At 41.3% G+C, this 24,018-nt stretch overlaps 1 protein-coding gene across 9 annotated transcripts in view; it reads left to right on the top strand.

Annotated features, from left to right (window-relative positions):
* The window catches only part of BNC2 (basonuclin zinc finger protein 2), an 858,290-nt gene that overhangs the window by 687,270 nt on the left and 147,002 nt on the right, over positions 1-24,018 (top strand). For all 9 annotated transcript variants that reach the window (XM_073665382.1, XM_073665393.1, XM_073665365.1 and 6 more), the window contains one exon: positions 21,519-21,754. In XM_073665382.1, coding sequence (XP_073521483.1) covers positions 21,519-21,754 — 236 coding nt within the window. The remainder of the gene's footprint in view (positions 1-21,518; positions 21,755-24,018) is intronic.

The following is a 24,018-nucleotide window of genomic DNA, read 5'->3' as shown; positions in this document are numbered from 1 at the left end:
CTTACATTTGATGGCTCAGCGAGACAGGTCGAGGGAACATTTCATCTGCCATGCAGTACTGATAGGCTTCTAAATGAGTGTCTAAGGACCACGATATGCCTGCTTTGAGACTCTGACCTCCGTTTGTTTTTTATTAAATACTTTTAAAAAGAAGTTTAAAAAAAAACAGTCTGCTTATTAAATCACAACACAATAGCAACTGAATGTTAAAAAGCACTCAATCGAATCAGATTACTATTCCGCACCTCTTTCATTCAGCAGGATCAGTTTGAAATGACTCTCTGAATACAAATAACAAGTCCCTGCTGCAATAATTACATTGTTTCCTAGCGCTGTCATTAATTAATTTCATTTAAACATATCGATGAAAAGTTACTTTATAAAAGGAGACAGATTATTTTTTTTTATGGAGAATGGACCTGCCTAAATGAACGGGATTAAAGGCATCCATATTTAGTTCAGATTGATTGACTTCCTTGTGTGTAGCTAAGAACTGTCAGGCTATGTGCCCACGTTGCATAAATGAAGCAGAAAATTTCTGCTTCATTTCTGCAAGTCCTCTCCCGGAAAAACGCATGCGGAATTCCGCACGCGTTTATCGCGCATTTTTCACGCGTTTATCACGCGTTTTCCACATGCGGAATTGCCTTGCGTTTTTTATGCATTGGACAAAGGCAATTCCGCTTGCGGAAACGCAAAATTAATTGACATGCTGCGGATTTTTGAACGCAGCATAAACGCTGCGGAAAAATCCGCAGCATGTGCATAGAACTTGCGGAATCCCATTGGGGACCATGGGGTGCGGGTTACCAAGCGTTTTACAAGCGTTTCAGCTGCGGAAATTCCGCATCAAAAACGCTTGAAAAACGCTACGTGGGCACACAGCCTCATACTAAATAGACAGACATGACTATTCAAGACATTCCACTGAAAATCAAAGTAGTAATTAAAATTATGCAGAAATGTTCATTTAGGACAAAGGTCCCCTACCTTTTGCAGCTTCTAAGCCCCTATTAAATATTTCTAGTGGTGATGACAGAGCCCGATAAAAAAATAAAGTCTAGACCTCCTTCAAACGTCGGTGTTTCAAATATGTGAATTTCACAGAGAGAACACATACCCATTATAGGCATGTTCACATGTCTGATTTTTGCACACAGGTTGAAAAAAACCCTCAGAAACATGTCAAATTTTGATCAGATTTTGATCCGATCCCATTCAAATAAATCAATAGTTCAATTAAAAAAAAGTCAAATGTTGATCTAAGCATATGGTTGTTACCCAGTTTTATAGTTTTGACACTATGACATCTGTGGTGCCACTGAGGGGCAGCATAGAGGGGGCTGGGGAAGGGGCTTGAGAAGCATTGATAGATTTAGATTTTAGGCTACGTTCCCACTATGAGCTTTTGGTGAATTTTTGATGTTGCAGATTTTCTGCACTATTTCTGCACATATTCAGTGAAATGGGTTACTTGCATTTTTTCAAAAATATGCAGTGTAAAAACTCACTAAAAACTCATTGAGGGAACGTAGCCTTAGGCCACAGGCATACTTTGAGTATTTGATGAGTTTTTTACATCAGTATTTGTAAACCAAAACCAGGAGTGGAACAATCAGAGGAAAAGTATAATAGAAACATGTCACCACTTCTGTATTTATCACTCACTCCTGGTTATGGCTACAAATACTGAGGTAAAATACTGACCAAATACTGAACTTGTGAACGTGACCTAAGAGAAGAAACATGGTCAGTATTCGGTGAGTTTTTTACCTCAGTATTTGTAGCCAAAATCAGGAGTCGGTGATAAATACAGAAGTGGTGACGTGTTTCTATTATACTTTCCCTCTGACTGTTCTTCTCCTGGTTTTGGCTATAAATACTGAGGTAAAAAACTGACCAAATACTGAATGTGTGTATGTGGCCTAAATCACTATTATGCCACACTCACACGTTCAGTATTTGGTCAGTTTTTTACCTCAGTATTTATAGCCAAAACCAGGAGAAGAACAGTCAGAGGGAAAGTATAATAGAAACACGTCACCACTTCTCTATTTATCACCCACTCCTGGTTTTGGCTACAAATACTGAGGTAAAAAACTGACCAAATACTGAACTTGTGAACGTGACCTAAGAGAAGAAACATGTTCAGTATTCGGTGAGTTTTTTACCTCAGTATTTGTAGCCAAAATCAGGCTACAAATTCTCTTGCGGGTATGCTGAGTTTTATATGGGGTTTTCCTCGCACAAATGCATTAGATGTAAAAAATCTGCAGGTAAAAAACAGATACCTATTTTTAGTGCATTTACACTGTGGAAACACACTTAAAGAGCATGGAATGCGTATATGATTGTATCAATTTATTCATTTATTTAAAACCTGACATACCAAAAACCACAGCGTAAAAAACATCACTAAAAACACATGGAAAAAAAAAGCACTCAAAAACCATGAAAAAAAACACACAAGTAACCTAACTTAGCTAATAAGTGCAGAAAATCTGCAACATCAAGAACTCACCAAATAGTTATATACATTCCCACGATGAGATTTTGGTACATTTTTGATGCTGCAAAATGTCTGCACTGTTTTTGCACCCATTTTATGAATTAGGTTACTTGCAGGTTTTCATTGAGTTTTTGTGTGCATTTTTGCATACATTTTTGACTCTATGCTTTTTGTCTCTTGTTGGTATGTCATACTTTAAAGAAAGCTGCTTTGCTTTTGATATTTTGTGGTATTTGACTTTGACAAAACTTTATTGACATACTTAGGTGTGGATTACATGCATTTTTGATTTGTTTCTGCCGCGGAAATGCACTAAAAACACGTGTATTTTTACCTTCGGAACTTCCGTAAGAGAAACTGACACGCTGCGGATTTGAAACCCACACCGCAGGTCAGTTTACGCAGTGTTAAAATGAAGCACAGTGGGCGTGAGATGTCTATAAATCCCATCCACTTTGCTGGAACTGTAAGATGCTACGTTTTTGACGCAGCAAAGATACACAGCGTCAAAAATGCACCAAAAGCTCATTGTGGGAATGTAGCCTTAATTTACATAGTAGCTGCAGAAATGGTTCAGAAAATTTACAACATCAAAAACTCATCAAAAGCTCATCGTGGGAACATAGCTTATGATGTAGCGTCTTTGACGCAGCAAAAATAGTGCCAAAAACTCACCAAAAACTGGGAACGTAGACTTAAATAATAAAATTCAATAATGAGCTTCACATAAAATAACCCATTAACTTGCAATGTGTTATGTCAGTGGATATTATGAGGATTTAGGCCACACAATTCACAGCCAAAGGGCACGGTCCCATTAGCAGTATTTGGTCAGTATTCGGTCAGTATATTTTCTCAGGAGTGGAAGCCAAAACCAGGTGAGGAACAATCAGAGAAAAGGTATACTAGAAACCAGTCACCAATTCAGCATTTATCACCCACTCCTGAGAAAAAATACTGACCGAATACTGATAGTGAGGCCGTGGCCTTATCCTGATAAAATCGTGAATATGTAAATATAGCTTTAGTCTCTGCAGACATTCTGAGATAGTCTGAAATCCACCAGAGGACTTGTTCATACGACTGTATTTTCGGTCCAACAGCTGTCCGTGAAAAAAACATTCAGCACTAAGAATAATGTTATTCAATGGGGAGATGACCGATTCTTTTCACTGACTCAATCCGCGTGTGAAAAAATCACAGCATGCCCTAGTGACTGACTGACTGAGGTCTCATACCAAAGTGGCATTTTTTGGAACAAATATTCACAAATATTCACTCACTAATCTTCACAGAGTGCTTGTAATGTCCTAAAATGTATTTGGTAAATCATGTACCGCATATGGTAAGTGCCAAGTTTTTCTCATGCCAGCAACAGCTAATATCAATAAGTAAAACGCTGCGGAATATGTTGGCGCTTTAGAAATAAAGATTATTATTATTAATAAGTGCATGGCTTCTGTATGTTAACAAATAATGGAATTACTTATATTTATTATGTTCAAGTAATTTTCTAGACATTCTTAAATATAGAAAGAATGCAGCCATTATGCATCCTGCAGTTTTTATGTAAAACTTCCTGAAATGGTCTAGATGTTTGTGCAACTTATAATTACGCAAAAAATGTATCAGGTTTGGCGGTTTTACACCTGTTTTGGCCAGCTCTGCTAAATTTTTAAAAAGTGAACGAGATTACGCCAAGATGGGATGTGGCCGACAATTTCATCACAACTTTCACTTAAAAAAATGATGTAAATTGTGACAGTAATATTCTTAAAGGGGATATCCAGGACTTAAAAGAAAAAAGGCATGTAGTTGATAACAGAGGCAACTACCCAGCACCGGTCATTGACCGCTCCTGCCAGAGATTCAGCTACTCCCTGTCAACAGAGCGGCAGTTTCTCTTCCTGTTGACAGGGCGGGACTACTGGTGTCATGCTAATTTGCAGCCAACTCCTGCTGCCTAATTGGGGGAAGCCAGCTGTCAATCAGCATGACACAAGTAGTCCCGCCCTGTCAACAGGAAGACAAACTGCCGCTCTGTTGACAGGGAGCAGCAGGAGTGGTCAGTGACCGGTGGTGGGTACAACAGACAGGTAGTTGCCTCTGTTAGCAACTACATGCCTTTTTTTTTACATTCCGGATATCCCCCAATCCTGACTGGAGTACATTTATAGCGGTGGCACACAGCAGCTGGTAGATGTGCCAAATTCATTAGTGGGTATATGCTTATTAGGCTATATTCACACGACTGTATTTTCTGTCAAATTTCTGTCCGTGGAGAAAACTGACCAATTTTATTCAGTAGGGCTATTCAAATGACATTGATTATCCATGTGAAAAAAATTGCAGTGTGCACTATTGTCTTCCATATTTTGGATGAGAGCCACCTATTTAAGTCTAGGGGTGTGCAAAAAAATCGGATACCATACGGATCATCCCAATAGCATACAATTTCTACAGATACATTGCAATACTCAACAAAGAAAACTGTGTTTGGTCTTGTAAATTTTATTCACTGCCGATGTAAAAAAATAGAAGCCATACGGATGACCCTACAAATGAAAAATCGTCAGTTTTTTTATGAAAATTGGACACTTTTTTTATACGCTTGTGTGAACTTGGCCTAATAAGTTTGGCTGATGTAACTCTAGCGCGCTGTTCATCAAGGCTGGCGTACAAAAAGGCCTGTGTTGATGAATCTGGGCTTGCGTATTGTCATTGGGCTGGACATCAGCTGGACTAGGCATGAAGATCTAGGATGAGGTCTCTCTAGACAGAAGAATGAATGTAAGACAATGCCTGCCTATTTTTACATTTACACGTGAGCCATGTTTAATATCACTTTGTTTCCCGCTTCACCACATCCCCAGATCTGTGACCCATCTTTCTAAAACTAAGTCTAATGTTGAACATTTAGCAGCTTTGAATAATCTACAAACTAATTAGTCAAGCGCCTGTGAGACTCTTGAGGTTATGAGAAATCCCTAATGTGTACAGAGAGAGCTTTTCTTCAGAAGAAAAAGGATTCCCCAGGCTGACGGGATTAACCCTTCCCACTCCGCCCGCGTGATCACTGCAAGGGAAGCCTATCAAGCATTCCATCATATATATACTGTCTTGGTCTCCGACAGATTCTGTTTCTGACAAGAACAGTGTCAGCACAAAAGACTGTGGTAGGATCAGAGGAGACAGGAACAGGTGTCACATAGACTGTCAAAACGAAAAAGTAAAAAAAAAAAGAGATTATGGTGAAGGCGAGAAAGACAGACAATTATATTAATGCTGTCACTTTTATGTTGCAGCTTTGCGTTATTATCTTGAGGTGCTGAGTGCGCAGTTGCCTCAAAGAAAAGTAGACAGTAGACAAGGGGGAAACACGATCGTTATTAACTGAAGAGGCAGTGTGTCAAAGCTGGATAGGGTTCAAAGTTTTGTCTGAAAAAAAAATGAGACAGCCATGTCTATGAACAAACTGCGGTTCTGCTGTCGGCTACATAAACAGAGTAGCCGTCTAAAATGTACTGCTTGGAAACAGATCACAGAGCTCCAAAATAATAATGAAAGATGTCATTGAGACCTTTTTCCGCTTAATTTTAATTACATTTAATTTGTATGCAGTTTAGGAGATTTTTTTACTCGACCTTAGAAAACATTTTAGATAAATTAAAAGTAGTTTTCTTTAATTTTCATGTCATAAATTGCACATAAAGGAGTGCATGTTACCATTTCTGTAGCTGTCATTTTCACCAGTACAGAACTTTATGGAAATAATATTGGTCACTGGCAGTAATGGTATAGTAAGTATATCTATTTTTCCAATGTACAATTTCATATAGCCATGGCAATGGCAAAATCATATTTTGTTAAGCTGATATATCAATGTACATAGTAGAAGCCATGACACCTTCGCAATGTATGCCTAATTAAAGGGGTTGTCCGACTTTAGGTTACAAGTCTTGCTCAATACACTTACATTGAGTGCCCATCTAGTCGGCATGTGATCACATGTATGCAAATCACATACTAGCGGTTACGCATCCGTAGCTCCCGGGGCTGGCATAGGAGAATCCTTGCAACGCGCAGTGCACGATAAAAGGATTCACAAGTCTGCAGTCACATAGAGTGACACATAGTGACTGCAGACTTGTAGCCTACGGCTGGACAACCCCTTTAAGATTCTATAGCTCCTATACAAGATTAAAAAAAGGGTCTCCTTTATTTTCAGTCCTTGCCTATGAGATGTGTCTGGTATTGCAGTTTATCTCCATGATCAGTCACTATAGACTAGGGTTTTAAAATTGGTATTTTTACCAAGGCCTTCTAAAAGAAATGCAGATATAAACTCATCTTAATGATGTGTAACTCACTTTTGCAGAGCACTTTTTTCCTGCCTATTTTCTTTACTTCTAGCTGCTTAGTTGTATTTTAGCTCGTGCCAGTTTTATTAGACCAGGTGCCTTGCATTTTAACCTAAAGGGGATCTATCAGTTTAATACGCTGTCCTAAGTAAATGCAGGATATTAAAATTATCAATCTATTTCCCTTGTTGCCAAAATGGCACACAAAAAAAATGTTTGGCAACTAGGAAAGCAGAAAAAATAGACTTGATGCATAGTTTATGAGTCTGGTGTATTCATGAGCAGAGTGCTCCACCACCTCTCTCCACCTCCTCCTGCCCTTCAAGGCAGTGCTTAACACATTGGTGTGTATGCACATATAGAAAACAGATTGGAAGGTTGGTCTCACACATCATTTTTCTTTCTCATGTGTGAAAAACGGTCTGTTTTTTTTTCACTATTCTGGACAAATTTTTGGTCTGTGTATTTCTTTTTACAACTCTTGTTGCATCCCTTTTTCACGAATAAAAATCAAAAATGTTAGCTTCTCCTACTCATTAGACATTACAATATGGACTGTACATGGATGACATCCATGTGCTATCCATTCCTTTTTTCTCCATTGACTTACAGTGGTGAGTTTGATCTGCAACATGAATCAATTTTTTGTTGTTGGCAATCAGTCCACAAAACAATGGACATGTGACAGGCACATTCATTATAATGGGTCTGTGATCTTTCCACAAGATTAGCGGACAAGACGTGTACCAAAAAACTGATGTGAGAAGCTCGCCTGAGGCCTCCTTTACATATCCGTATAGAATACATACGTGAGAAACCGGTAGCGGTGTCATCAGTGTTTTCCATCAGTGTGTCATCAGTGTGTCCTCCGTGTGTCTTTATTTACCACGATGAGCTTTTGGTGAGTTTTTGATGTTGCAGAATTTCTGCATAATTTCTTCAACTATTAAGTAAATTATGTTATTTGTGTTTTTTCATTGCGTGTTTGAGTGCATTTTTTACACACGTTTTTATAGTATTTTTGATGCTACGTTTTTTGTTTCTTTTTGGCATGTCATATTTTATATGAAGCTGCTTTGTTTTTCATACTTCCTGGTATTTGTTTGTGACAAAGATTTATTGATATACTCGTGTGCGGATTACATGTGTTTTTGCAGCCTTTGCAGAGAGTGGCTGGAATAAGATAGCTTGAGCTCCCATCTCATGAATACACCAGACTCATAAACTATGGGAGGTTTGTTCAAACAGATTTTGCCAAACTTTTTTTAAAAATTTTGGTACAACTCATTTGTTATGAAAATGTTGAGACTTTTGGCATTTTAACACCAGCTCCGCATATTGCAGAGGCATGGCCGAGCAATGTCTGCCAAATTAATCTTAATTTATGCATAAATAGCATGAATTAAGATAGAAATGTACTCAAGACTGTATTACATTTCTGATACTGGGGCATACCTGGTGAAAGTGGTACACCTTTTAATGAATCTAGCACATCTTAATCCAGCACATCTTGGATTAAGTCCGGTTTCACACGTATGTATATTTCCAGTACCCGAGATATCTATTTCCCGTATTTCCATGTGTGTCACACATGTGGTAACCGTGTGCCACTCGTGTGCTCCTTCAAGATCACACGTACAGGCGCTTGGGAATCAGCGGTACAGTTAGCGCTGTTCCCAAGTGCCGGGTGCTGAACGCTGCCCTCATCATGGTTCCCTGCCGATGCTGCGATCAGCACCAGCAGGGATAGTGATGAGGGTAGTAGTGTCTGGTCCCACAGTGTCCACTTTTAAAGATAAGAGTAAAATAAAAAAATCCTTATATTCACCTGTCCTAAGTGTCCCCCCCTGTAATCCATGTGTCACGCCGAGGAGCCGGGGAGAATGAGCCACTGCAGCTAGCGGGCCCCAGAGCTCTGCTGAGTTTGAAAGTTATCTCCTATCCAAAGGATAAGGGGTAACTTTTTGATTGCTGGGGGTTTGACCGCCATGTCTCCCACTGATCCCAAGAGCTGGAACTCAGAGGAGCCCCTGCTGAATAGAGCGGAGGTCGATCATGCACACTGCCTCTCCATTCATTCTAATAGGAGTGCTGAAGATCAGCTGACCACTGCACTCTTCAATCTCCGGCCCTCCCATGAAGAATGAATGGAGTGTTAGTATGCATGATCAACCTCCGCTCCATTCAGCAGGGGCTCTTCAAAGCCTCTCAGCTCTCGGGATTAGTGAGGACTAAGGTGGTCAGACCCCAAGTGATTGGAAATTAATCCCATATACTGTGCATATGAGATAACTTATAAACTTGAGAACACCTCTTTAAAGGGAATCTCTAAAACTGATTTCACTTCCTAATCTATTTATATGCACATGTAGGTCTTTTGAAGACAAGTCTAGGAATACCTTTACATGGCCAGTCTGTTTCTCCATTCTTGAGATTTCAGTTATTTAATTGATATGCAAACGAGGCTAAAGAGCTATTGTAGATCTGAAGCCTCTGTCACTCCAGCTCTATTTCCCGCCCAGCACCTGCATCCTCCGGCGTGACTGATGGCTAAGTTGCCAAAGTCAAACAGCTTAGAGGCTGTCTGTCAAGCAGGAAGAGGCTGAGCTGAGCAGGGAATAGTGCAGGAGTGACAGAGGCTTCAGAACTACCACAGTCCTTCAGTCTCATTAGTTCAAATGCTGATTTCTTAGTAATGGATTAAAGGACTGGCCATGGGAAGGTATTGCTATACTTGTCTTTAAAAGAGTTACATGCACATCTATTCAGTTTGGAGTGTGAAATCATATAGAGATTCTCCGTAACAAATTATTATTATTAATATTTTTGTTTTTTGTGAAGTAATCTTAACTCTAATAGGTCTTTTATTGAATTTCATAAAGTCACTTCTGTTCAACTGTTGCTATCTTCCGAGTTTGACATCCCTGAATTAGCTAAGGCCCAGAGCAAATGGCCCTCTAAACTGGCCTTGGCTCTCTATGGAAAGCCTGCTAACGTTATCTTGTCCTCAGAGCAAGCATGGATGTTTTCATTAAATTCCTCTCTCCAAAGCCCCGCAGTGCTTTTCAAAATGTATTCCACTTCCATTTTACCTGATCTCGAGACCTGTGACATGTCTGTGTTCTGTACCATCTGTTCAACACACTTTTGCTTGATTTGAAGATGTCTTGTAATGCAAGACTGTGTTAACTACAATCCCCTCAGTTCTGCTCAATGCTCGAGGCAGCAAGATCACAAGAGCCCCTAATGAAACACTTGTCATCTCCTCTAACCAAACCTTACTTAGTCCTGCTGTTCTCAGCTCAGCTGAACACAAGCTCATATAAACCCAGACATTTATATTCAATTTCTTTTTCTCAATCCATTTTTTCTCTAACTGGTTTTGGATGCTTCTTCTTGATGTATGAAAAGCGTAACTTTAATAAAAAATAACCTGTTTATTTTCCCGCAAAAATTGGCAGCCCCAAAGACCCAAGCCTAACTCTAAAGTCCTTAGAAACCTCAAAATTTTGTAGTTGGATGGACTAAGAGAAAATAAACATGTAAAAAAGTGTGTTTTGAACACTTACAGTGTGTTTTTCTGTAGAAGTTTCTGTCACACTTAAGCTTGCCATAGGCGGTGCCAGCTCTAAAAGGGTCAGGTAAACAATTTGGCTTTTAATGGGGCAAAATTATAACGAGGCTTTTACAATAGTTTGTCTGTAAATACTAGAACTAATTACTGGTACATGAGAAAACTTAGATGTTGGACAGAAACAAGTTAATTCCCAGCTTAATGAAGTTTATGTTCACATATCCTTTAGTTTGCACAAAGTGGGTCAGACATTGGACTAATATTACTGAGACCTGCTTCCTAATGGGTATTTCTTTTTATTATTCACAGTTTCTATGATTTATAACAGTATTGCAATCCATCCATCAGTACAAAGCTTGGGCTAGTCTCAAAGATTTAGTCTACACGTAGAGTAGTACCTTTGGCTGCATAAATAATTAATAAAAAAAACAAAAACATGGGCTGACACACCTGTTAGTATAAGTGTAATGGGTAGACACACATATACGCTGTAGCCAATGTGTTGAACACCTGCAAGTGGAAAGCTGACTAGATAATGTGCATAGCCCAAGGATGTGGCAAAACCCCCAATCCAGGTATATATATGGCCCCAATTCAGGTACATATGGCCCCCAATACAGTTATATATGGCCCCCAATACAGTTATATATGGCCCCCAATCCAGGTATACATGGCCCCCCATCCAGGTATACATGGCACCCCCCCATCCAGGTATACATGGCCCCCTCATCCCCATCCTGGTATGCATGGCCCCCTCATCCCCATCCTGGTAAACATGGCACCTCATCCCCATCCTGGTATACATAGCACCCATCCTAATCCTGGTATGCATGGCCCCCTCATCCCCATCCTGGTATACATGGCCCCCCTCATCCCCATCCTGGGATACTTGGCTCCCATCACGCTGCACACATAAAAAAAATAAATGATTTTACTCATCTTCCTTCCCTCTGCTCCAGTGGTGCATCCTGTTCTGCTGCCAGCATCTGATCTCAGAATGTAAGCTGTCACTGCCATGCATTTCCACACGCCGAGATCAGCTGCTGGAATATTCGCTGCTCCCCAAGCCCATGGGAGTGCAAAGCAGTGAATATTCATTCTCTTTAATAGCAGGCCCATGTGATCTCCGAGCAGCTGCAGGAGCCGGCGGATGTGGCTAACAGTGTGCCGGCTATTAAAAAGAATGAATATTCATTGCTTTCTACTCCCATGGGCATGGGGAGCAGTGAATATTTATTCTTTTTAACAGCGGGCACAGTGTTAGCCACAGCAGCCGGCTCCCGCCTCCTGTGACCCGCTCCTCTGCCAGTACCGCTCCCCCCTAGCCACAGCCACAACCATAAGGTACATCCGGACTATAAGACACACACCCACCCCACTTTCCTCCAAAATTTTGGAGGAAAAAGTGCGTCTTATAGTCCGAAAAATATGGTATACAGGATGGGGCCCAGGATGGGAGACATATATACTAGGATGGGGGGATCTATATACCAAGATGGAAGATTTATATACCAGGATGAGGCCCAGAATAAGGGATACATATACCAGAATGAGGGATATATACTGTATACCAGGATGGGGACCAGGCAGGATAAGGGAAATATATAGCAGGATGGGGAATATATGTACCAGGATGGAGGACATATACATATATATATATATATATATATATATATATATATACAGTATATATATATATGTGTATTGTAGGGTTTTACTCACTCAGCTGCTTTTGAGGTAGGCAAATGAAACACAGCCTTGTCCAGCACAGAGAGCAAAACAGGAAAATAAATAGTCCATACAGTACTGCGGGTTCACATGCTCACGGTCAGTGTCCTTCACAATCTCCACACCTCCAGCCACAGACACTGAATGAGACACTTGGTCTCCATTTTATTTAAAAAAACACGCCCCTGGGGGGTGGGGATATGTGAGCAGCCATTCCCTCCCATCTGTTATGACTGCTCATAAAACCCGGCCGTGGTGCGCCCTATTAACCCTCTCAGCACTACGTGTGCTGGAACATGCTTTCCCGGGTTTACATCACCGAAGCTACCAACCTCAGTGATACTTATCTCCCCTCAAGGACCTGTCCAGCGGCCATCTTACAGTATATATATATATGTGTGTATATATATATATATATATATATATATATATATATATATATATATATATATATATTTTTTTTTTAATAAAAACATGTGAACCTAGCCTTAGGAGGTGACTTAGCTCTTCCTTCCAACATCTTTTAAATACTCCATGTCTCCATAGAGAATAACCAGAAGCGGCCGTATGTACATAAATACCACTGAAAAACCTCTGGTTCACAGTCTGACTAGAAAGCCAATATGTTCTTGACGTTCAACCAAAACAAACCTTAAAAACTCACCAGTTGAAAAACTACGAAATAAGCACTTTAAATTTAGAATTTGCCGCAGCTGTGTATGTCATTCTTGTGTAACACAAGGACCCTTTTCAGTCCATTTCCTCCAAAATGTCAGCTTCTTTACTCTGCAAAGTATGTGGTTTTAAGATTCATTAAGTCCCCCTCGCTCGACATGTAATTGCTCCTTGCTCAGTGACTGCACACATTCAAACTCAGGGCACTCACGTAGTTTTGGCTGGTAAAACTGATGCTCACAGCTGGAGTGCTTATCAGATAAACATTCACTTTAACTGGTAACACAGCTTGTAATCATCTCTAGTTTATGGGTCGGCAGATATAAAGATTGTGGTATTAACCGGTTAAGTAAATAAAACCATAGAAGACCTTCTAATTCACAGTGGTGTGTGTTATAATGCTAATACTGAGAGAGTGTTGTCGGACTGTGCCTGTGCATCACAACCGATTGGTTTAGATCTTTCTTTTATTTACTCGCTTTTCCTACTTTGTTTTCCTAATAGGTTTGCAATAATCAAGTATTTAAAGGGAATCTGTCACCAGTATTTTGCTATGCCATCTTAAAGAAGCATATTGTAGTTGTAGAGACAAGTAGGTCATGATTCCAGTGATGTAGCACTTACTAGGCTGCTTGCTGTAGTTTTGATAAGATCATAGTTTTATCTGCTGCAGATCAGCAGATAAAACCAGTCCACAGATTCACAGCTTTCTGTATACACTGTGCATAAGCAAGCAGAAATCATTCAGTCAGTAGTGGTGGTGGAGTTCTACTAAGCTCATATATATAAAGGGCTACATGGCAGCAGGTTTACTAGTGCTCTAGTAATAATTTCCTGCTGATAAAAACATCAAGCAAAACTTTAGAAGACACCTATCTGAAATCAGGATTTCTGCCCTTACATTATGCCACTCTTAGATTCGGTCGCAAAACCTGGTGACAGACTCCCTTTAAGAAACAATATGCGTCTGAATCGCGAAGCTTCATTTTAGAGGTGTATCAGTCATAAAGTATAGCCTATTATAGTCTATTATCATTAAAAGGGTTTTCCCCTTAACAAAGTTAATTTTAACCAACATTTTAATCAATAGATCTTTAAATAATAAGATCCACAATTGGATGTGGTTAATAGAGATGAGCGGTGTTCGACTCGAACTGTTCGCCAATCTCAAATTCAAGCTGTTTTGGGGGCTGTTCGAGTCGTTCGACGAACTCGAACGATATGCAAAAAATTCGGCTGTTCGATAACTGTTCGTGCACCAAAAGTGTAACTGTTTTTTTCACAGTAATACTGTTAATCAATGTTAATAGACAGTTTCAGTGTAGCGTGGGCGGGGGGAGGGGCAGGGGATGGATCTCTGCAGAAATAATGCCGATCTCTATTTTTTTTTTTTCCCGCATTTACAGTGGGGCGGTGCAGTCTGTCAGCCTATCAGCAGCGCACACACGCAGCGAAGTGCTTTTTTTTCACACAAGCAAGGGCATGTGTCATTGGCTGTGTATGTCACATGTCCTTGCCCTATAAGACCCAGCCATTTTCGCCGTCGCCACCATTTTCTCACTGCTGTAGCTGAGTGTTAGACGGCACCGCTGCTGCTGTGGGCGCTATACAGTATAACTGTGTGAATTGCGAGCGAATTTCCAGTTACTTAGAGAGATAGGTTTAGGGAGTAGGGACTAGTTCTAATTGCAGCCCTTTTGAGGGCTAGGTTACAGCAGTTCATAGCACTTTTTGCCAGGCAGGTCTGTGCCAGTGCTGTGCAAGTGTTTTTCACAGCATTTGGTGAAATGTAGCTCAGCCAATCCTTTTGGGCCTGTAGCAGTGTCTGTTAGTCATTGGAGTAGCCTATCTGTGTTGCAAGCTACACCACCTGTGTATCTAATACCAATTTTTTACTGCATCTAAGCCAGCCAATCCTTTTGGGCCTGTAGCAGTGTCTGGTAGTCAGTGGAGTAGCCCATCTGAAGCAAGCTGCACCACCTGTGTATCGAATAACAATTTTTTACTGCATCTAACCCAGCAAATCCTTTTGGGCATAGTAGCAATGTCTCATAGTCAGCGGAGTAGCCCACCTGTGAAGGCAGCTACACCGCCTGTGTATCTAATTCAAATTTTTTACTGCATCTAAGCCAGGAAATCTTTTTGGGCCTAGTAGCAGTGTCTGGTAGTCAGAGGAGTAGCCCACCTGTGAAGGAAGCTACACCACCTGTGTATCTAATTCTAATTTTTTACTGTATCTAACCCAGTGAATCTTTTTGGGCCTAGTAGCAGTGTCTCGTAGTCAGCGGAGTAGCCCACCTGTGAAGGAAGCTACACCGCCTGTGTATCTAATTCTAATTTTTTACTGCATCTAACCCAGGAAATCCTTTTGGGCCTAGTAGCAGTGTCTGGTAGTCAGTGGAGTAGCCCATCTGAAGCAAGCTACACCACCTGTGTATCTAATAACAATTTTTTACTTCATCTAACCCAGTAAATCCTTTTGGGTATAGTAGCAGTGTCTCGTAGTCAGCGGAGTAGCCCACCTGTGAAGAAAGGTACACCACCTGTGTCTCTAATAACAATTTTTTACTGCATCTAACCCAGGAAATCCTTTTGGGCTAGTAGCAGTGTCTGTTAGTCAGCGGAGTAGCCGACCAGTGAAGGAAGCTACACCGCCTGTGTATCTAATTCTAATTTTTCACTGCATCTAACCCAGGAAATCCTTTTGGGCCTAGTAGCAGTGTCTGTTATTCAGCGGAGTAGCCCACCTGTGAAGGTAGCTACACCGCCTGTGTATCTAATTCTAATTTTTTACTGCATCTAACCCAGGAAATCCTTTTGGGCCTAGTAGCAGTGTCTGTTATTCAGCGGAGTAGCTCACCTGTGAAGGTAGCTACACCGCCTGTGTATCTAATTCTAATTTTTTACTGCATATAACCCAGGAAATCCTTTTGGGCCTAGTAGCAGTGTCTTGTAGTCATTGGAGTAGCCCAGCTGTGAAGCAAGCTACACCGCCTGTGTATCTAGTAAAATAGTTTTACTGCATCTAACCCAGCCAATCCTTTTGGGCTAGTACCACAGTTTGGCCACTCAGCTCTGCTCGGTTTCCATCCATCATTTTTTGTGCAAACAACTGCAGAGTTGGCAATTAGTTAACCACCAAAATGAGTGGCAAAAGGTCTGCTGCTGGTGGAAAGGGGAATAGGCGTGTTGGAAAGGGAAAAAAAGGTTGTGTCCATGGGGTAGGTGGTAAAGCAACAGTAACATTTGCAGAAGAAAGACCATCTTCCAGCCAAACTAAGATGTCTACTTCTTTTTGTGGACAATGTGATATGATCCCTTTCTTACGGACACGCCTATCACTACAAATTCCAGATGAGGCACAAAAACAGCAGGTGCTCCTTCAAGTGGGCTCTCCTCCACCTCAACTTCAACATCACAAATACTCCAGTCCTCAGAGGTGTCACCCCAATCGCACTTGCTTCCTCACAGCTCCCAAGCCTCCAGCTGCCCATCTGAGTATGGGGTAACACAGATGGCTGAGTCTGCAGAGCTGTTTACTCATACTATAGCCTGGGAATCAGAGGTCTGCTCCATAGCTTCAGTTTCTGCTAGTCAGCGTAGTAGCCCAGCTGTGAAGCAAGCTACACCACCTGAGTATCTAATAACAATTTTTTACTGCATCTAACCCAGCCAATCATTTTGGGCTAGTAGCAGTGTCTCGTAGTCAGCGGAGTAGCCCATCTGAAGCAAGCTACACCACCTGTGTATCTAATAACAATTTTTTACTGCATCTAACCCAGGAAATCCTTTTGGGCTAGTAGCAGTGTCTCATAGTCAGCGGAGTAGCCCATCTGAAGCAAGCTACACCACCTTTGTATCTAATAACAATTTTTAACTGCATCTAGCCCAGGCAATACTTTGGGCCTAGTAGCAGAGTCTGCTAGTCAGCGGTGTAGACGAGCTGTTAAGCAAGCTACACCACCTGTAGATCTAATTACAAATGTTTATCTGCATCTACCCCAGGCAATACTATGGGCCTAGTAGCAGTGTCTGCTAGTCAGCAGAGTAGCCCAGCTGTTAAGCAAGCTACACCGCCTGTAAATCTAATTACAAATTTTTAACTGCATCTAGCCCAGGCAATACTTTGGGCCTAGTAGCAGTGTCTGCTAGTCAGCGGAGTAGCCCAGCTGTTTTGCAAGCTACACCGCCTGTAGATCTAATTACAAATTTTTAACTGCATCTAGCCCAGGCAATACTTTGGTCCTAGTAGCAGTGTCTGCTAGTCAGCGGAGTAGCCCAGCTGTTAAGCAAGCTACACCGCCTGTAGATCTGATTACAAATTTTTAACTGCATCTAGCCCAGGCAATACTTTGGGCCTAGTAGCAGTGTCTGCTAGTCAGCGGAGTAGCCCAGCTGTTTTGCAAGCTACACTGCCTGTAGATCTAATTACAAATTTTTAACTGCATCTAGCCCAGGCAATACTTTGGGCCTAGTAGCAGTGTCTGCTAGTCAGCGGAGTAGCCCAGCTGTTAAGCAAGCTACACCGCCTGTAGATATGATTACAAATTTTTAACTGCATCTAGCCCAGGCAATACTTTGGGCCTAATAGCAGTGTCTGCTAGTCAGCGGAGTAGCCCAGCTGTTTTGCAAGCTACACTGCCTGTAGATCTAATTACAAATTTTTAACTGCATCTAGCCCAGGCAATACTTTGGGCCTAGTAGCAGTGTCTACTAGTCAGCGGAGTAGCCCAGCTCTTAAGCAAGCTACACCACCTGTGCTTTGGACACTTAATTTTTTCAAAGGAAACGCTTCGGGCCCACGGGACACTCAGTCAAGAGCATCGGGGAGGCGCCCCATGGAAAAGGGGCTGAGACTGGCGGTAGCACGCCTTGCGGTGGACCGCCAAGCTCGATCCTTATAAAAGCTTTTTAACTGCAGCAGCTTTAGTGGACGCTACTGGAGCTGGAATTACCGCGGCTGCTGGCACCAGACTTGCCCTCCAATAGATCCTTGTAAAAGGATTTAAAGTGTACTCATTCAAATTATAGAGCCAATTTAAATTGCAAAGCTTAGACCTGCCTCCACCGCGGGGGGTCTCAACCCACCAGTGGACAGGCACCAGTATTGGGAGAGGGGGGCTGGCCGACAGGGTCCACCGCGGCTCTGGCACAAACCCGGCGACACAGAGGTCGCACGGGCAGGAACGGCCTGGCCGTGTCGGCTTCGCACTCCAGCATAGTCCCTCTGCCCGCTCGCGCCCGTAACCTCAAAGGGATGCGCAAGCGGCTTTTCTTCCCAGGGTTGTTCCCCGCCCAGCAGGAACATGGGGGAGCTCAGGTCGGCCTTCCACCGTACTCCCTTACCTCCCTCGCCCTCTTTCCTTCTTCCGTTCTCCATCTAACCCCTCGGCTCTGTGGTGTCCACTCTCCCTCCAGCTCTCTCCTTCTCACAGGTAGACTACCACGTGTATTCACACTGTGGCGAATCTTTTGGGCCCAGGCATAAGAAGTCATCGAGGTAATGGATAATATGTGCCCCCTTAGAAACGTCCATGACGACCCATTCGAGAAAGCAACTAAACACCTCAAATAGTGAGCAGGATATGGAGCACCTCATGGGCAAACAGCGATCTATATAGTATGTTCCTTCCCAGAAGCAGCCCAATAGGCGGACACTATTCGGAGGCACAGGTAGTAAGTAACCGGAACGCCCCCTCAATGTCTGTTTTTGCCATTAGGGTGCCCCTTCCCATCTTCTTGACCCGCCTGATTGCCTTGTCAATATATATACTGTAATATACTGTACTTGGTTCCGTGTCGATGTTGTCGTTTACTGACCTGCCCCTTGGATATGACAAATGGTGGATTAGTCCGAATGTATTGGGTTCCGTTTTTGGCACAACTCCCAACGGGGATACCACTACGTCTTGTAAGGAAAGTGTTCTGAATGGAACCGCCATTCTGCCTAAAGATATTTCTTTTTTTAATTTTCTTGTCACGACGTCTGGGTGTTGGTAGGCTGATTTTAGATTTTCACTCCAGCTTTTCTTGATTTTAGAAGGGCATGACATGCCTATATCTGTGTCTCCTCCTCCTTTTACTCCTCCACCTCTTTTCTTTTCGCATGACTATATGTACTTGTCACTTTTCCATGTGCTAGTTGTGTCTTCTGAGCAGTTTGTCAGCTTTTGGACACCTTTGAAGGTGTTTTCTATGTGTTTTCTATGTGTTTCTATGTGTTTTTGTTTGCCTGCCATTGGTTTTAACGGTGTTTGACGAACCGTTCGACGAACCGTTCGGCGAACATGCCGGTGTTCGACGAACCGAACCGAACCCGAACACTACGGGGGTGGCTCAACACTAGTGGTTAAATAAAATGTTCCTGCGCTGAGATAATCTTATAGATGTGCCCCTGCTGTGTACTGTGTAATGGCTGTGTCTGATCGTGCAATGGCTGTGTCTGATCATACCACAGCTCCTGGGCAGGGGAGGAGGCAAAAGAGAGTATACCGATATTACCGCACGGGATCACAGCAGAGTCTTTCAGGTAAAATATTGCTTAAAAACAGGCAGTGAAATATTTTGCTTCACAGAAAGAATCAGTTGCGATCCCCTGCTGTAATGTCTGTATACTCTTTTGTGTCCCTTCCTGCCCAGGACTTGTAGTGTTATCAGTCCATGTTCCTGCACGGTCAGACACAGCCATTACACAGTACACAGCAGGGGCACAGTTCTATGATTATCTGAGCACAGAAACATTTTTTTAGCACATTCAATTATGGAACTTGTTATTTTGATCTTTTAAGTAAAATGTACTTTGTGGGAAAGCCCCTTTAAGAGATGAACAGATTCTGAATTATTTAAATTACAGTCACTATTCTTGCATAGCTAATTCAGACATCTGTGTTTTATTTATGTGCTCTGTCTGTGTTTTTATGGACATTACAGACCATGGCTATGGACATGATATGTTCACATTTCTGGATTTTTCCGTGGACCGTTTTGTAAAAAAAAAAGCAAAAACAGAGAAGTGTCAAATTTTGATCACATTTTCGGATAAAAATCACCCAATTCAATGGATCCATGAAAAATATCATGCCATCCATGTATTATCAGAGTGTTTTCTGCTTTTTGCTGCTTAAAGGGAATCTGCCAGTAGGATCTTCCCTCCTGAGCCGTCTATATGAGCATGTACTGTAGGTCATAGAAACTTGAAAGAATGATTCCTTGATATCTGCGTTCCAGTGGTTTATTCCAGAGAAATCCATGATTTTCTTATATGTAAATGAGCTGTTCAAGACACAGATCTGGGCAGAGCACAGATCTGCATGAGAATCTGCTGTAGGACTTATTTTAAATGAAAGGAGGGATTACCAGTGTGAGAAATAGAACTAACATAGAACAATAGAACTGAACTTTGCCTCATAACAAACACGTTAGCAGCTGCAGCTCTCACAACTCTGCTGTATTGTAACAATATTACAACCCTTTCTGCCTGTGAGATGGAAGCTGAAGCTGAGAGGAACCTGCAGATGAGTCAGGTATAATCACACACAGCTCTGCAGTGAGATCAGGAGATCAGAAAGCGGCTACTACATGTCTCACACTGGTAACTCCCTCTTCATATAACATAATCTCTGGAGGCAGATTCTCATGCAGATCAGTGTCCGGCCCATAGACTGGATCAGAACATATAAGAAAAAGATGGATTTCTTTGGAATAAAACCTTGCACTGCGGATATCAAGGTATCACTTTATTCAGCTTCCTATGACATGCATGCCCTTATAGTCAGTGTAGGTGGGTTGGTCCTACTGACAGATGTCCTTTAATGCGGAGAAGAAACTTGGAATTTTTTTTAGGCATAAGAGAAAAACAGATGTCACTCTGATGGCAAAAACAGACAGAAACTAAAAATTTATGAAAAGCTGATCTAGCAACACTGATGATAAAGGGACGTTTTTTTTTCTTGTAATGTAACAAAGGAGCATATTATGATAATAAAAGTGTATTATAAAGTCTGTCTTGGCAAGCACAGTGATTCCATAGTGCTAAGATATGGTGGAATAGTGTGAAGTCTTATCTCACATTAAATTGTCTTTGTCATTGACCTACATCATTGGGCTGTTCACTTGACATGTACTGTTCACCATGACTATGACTATCTATAAATTAAAATGCAATGTATATTTTATCAGTGTCATTTCTAATAATTTTTTATAATTTGTTAACACAAAAATGACTCTTGACGCTCATGATAATTAGTATACATGATATATATTTTTTTATTTATGTGTCAAGCAACATGTATATCTATCAGTAGGAGCACAGAAGAAGTACGCGTGGATAAACTCGTTGTGTCTTTTGTTTTTGCATGGCTTCATACTCTAGAACAAAAGCTGTGTGATTTCCATAGTCCCTTGATTGTGTACACACATGCAGTTCTTTACTAGACAATACATTATCCTTAAGAGGCATATTCTCTAAGCTCTGCTGGCTTTCTCATAAAATCCCTCTTGCTATTGACACTGCCATTCCTCCAGTGTGAACATTCCTAATTGAGTTAAAAGAAGACTGAGAGTGACTTAGTCATTGTTGCTTGTAAAATCCACACTCAAGTCATCACCATTATTGGCTGATCTTTTAATGCACATATTTGTCTTTTTTTTTTACCTTTCCCCATTGATGTAGCTTTGGACAAGCTTAGCACTCAGCATCTGTACCACCCAACACAAGTGGAGATTGTACAATCCAACGTAGTGTTCGACATCAGCAGCCTGATGCTGTATGGTACACAGGCCGTGCCTGTGCGGCTCAAGATTCTGCTGGACCGTCTCTTCAGTGTGCTCAAACAAGAAGAAGTCTTACACATCCTGCATGGTCTAGGATGGACGCTACGAGACTATGTCCGTGGATATATACTTCAGGTGAGAGAATCTAAAGCAATATGAGAGGAAATTCAATATGAACAACCAAAGGTTGTAGACTTTTTCATATATTATTCCTTTGTTTATTACAATAGATAACTTATATTTTATCATATATCGTATAACATGAATATATACAGTACAGACCAAAAGTTTGGACACACCTTCTCATTTAAAGATTTTTCTGTATTTTCATGACTATGAAAATTGTACATTCACACTGAAGGCATCAAAACTATGAATTAACACATGTGGAATTATATACTTAACAAAAAAGTGTGAAACAACTGAAAATATGTCTTATATTCTAGGTTCTTCAAAGTAGCCACCTTTTGCTTTGATGACTGCTTTGCACACTCTTGGCATTCTCTTGATGAGCTTCAAGAGGTAGTCACCGGAAATGGTTTTCACTTCACAGGTGTGCCCTGTCAGGTTTAATAAGTGGGATTTCTTGCCTTATAAATGGGGTTGGGACCATCAGTTGTGTTGTGCAGAAGTCAGGTGGATACACAGCTGATAGTCCTACTGAATAGACTGTTAGAATTTGTATTATGGCAAGAAAAAAGCAGCTAAGTAAAGAAAAACGAGTGGCCATCATTACTTTAAGAAATGAAGGTCAGTCAGTCCGAAAAATTGGGAAAACTTTGAAAGTGTCCCCAAGTGCAGTTGCAAAAACCATCAAGCGCTACAAAGAAACTGGCTCACAAGAGGACCGCACCAGGAAAGGAAGACCAAGAGTCACCTCTGCTTCTGAGGATAAGTTTATCCGAGTCACCAGCCTCAGAAATCGCAGGTTAACAGCAGCTCAGATTAGAGACCAGGTCAATGCCGCTCAGAGTTCTAGCAGCAGACACATCTCTACAACAACTGTTAAGAGAAGACTTTGTGCAGCAGGCCTTCATGGTAAAATAGCTGCTAGGAAACCACTGCTAAGGACAGGCAACAAGTAGAAGAGACTTGTTTGGGCTAAAGAACACAAGGAATGGACATTAGACCAGTGGAAATCTGTGCTTTGGTCTGATGAGTCCAAATTTGAGATCTTTGGTTCCAACCACCGTGTCTTTGTGCGACGCGGAAAAGGTGAACGGATGGACTCTACATGCCTGGTTCCCACCGTGAAGCATGGAGGAGGAGGTGTGATGGTGTGGGGGTGCTTTGCTGGTGACACTGTTGGGGATTTATTCAAAATTGAAGGCATACTGAACCAGCATGGCTACCACAGCATCTTGCAGCAGCATGCTGATCCATCCAGTTTGCGTTTAGTTGGACCATCATTTATTTTTCAACAGGACAATGACCCCAAACACACCTCCAGGCTGTGAAAGGCTATTTGACCAAGAAGGAGAGTGATGGGGTGCTACGCCTGATGACCTGGCCTCCACAGTCACCAGATTTGAACCCAATCAAGATGGTTTGGGGTGAGCTGGACCGCAGAGTGAAGGCAAAAGGGCCAACAAGTGCTAAGCATCTCTGGGAACTCCTTCAAGATTGTTGGAAGACCATTTCCGGTGACTACCTCTTGAAGCTCATGAAGAGAATGCCAAGAGTGTGCAAAGCAGTCTTTAAAGCAAAAGGTGGCTACTTTGAAGAACCTAGAATATAAGACATATTTTCAGTTGTTTCAAACTTTTTTGTTAAGTATATAATTCCACATGTGTTAATTCATAGTTTTGATGCCTTCAGTGTGAATGTACAATTTTCATAGTCATGAAAATACAGAAAAATCTTTAAATGAGAAGGTGTGTCCAAACTTTTGGTCTGTACTGTATATGTGTGTGTATATATATATATATATTATATATATATATATATATATATATATATATATATATGTAGTTATACCTATGACAAAATAATAATGAATCAGTATTATCTGATACAATTCACTTTTCCAGCTTGGTAAGTATCCTCGAATGTCCAAAAACCTACTGTACAGATATACATGTACAGTTTAGTAGTCACTAATATCACAAATATGAGTAAAATATGTATGACACATAAATATTAGACTTTAAATGTTCAATGATATAAGTACACCATATTCATCTTTGCTTATTAAGTTGTGAGCTTAATCAACCATTTAAATACATTGATATTGTTAAAGGGGTTGTCCACTTTTGCCAATCCAGTTTGATGGAAATATTGCCTGACTATAAATTAATTGCAGCTTGTCCCTGTTACCTCTGTCAGAGGCCAAAGGCTCAAATAGGCTATCTCAGAGAGACTTGGCACAAGCCATTCCTTCTGGCAGATTGCAGAGGAAT

The sequence above is a fragment of the Phyllobates terribilis genome, unplaced genomic scaffold (genome assembly GCF_046119375.1).
Source record: "Phyllobates terribilis strain yellow unplaced genomic scaffold, ASM4611937v1 Scaffold_1__5_contigs__length_1240528914, whole genome shotgun sequence".
Classification (NCBI taxonomy): domain Eukaryota; kingdom Metazoa; phylum Chordata; class Amphibia; order Anura; family Dendrobatidae; genus Phyllobates; species Phyllobates terribilis.
The sequence above is the reverse complement of the archived record's forward strand: the minus strand, read 5'-3'. Positions and strand labels throughout refer to the sequence as shown.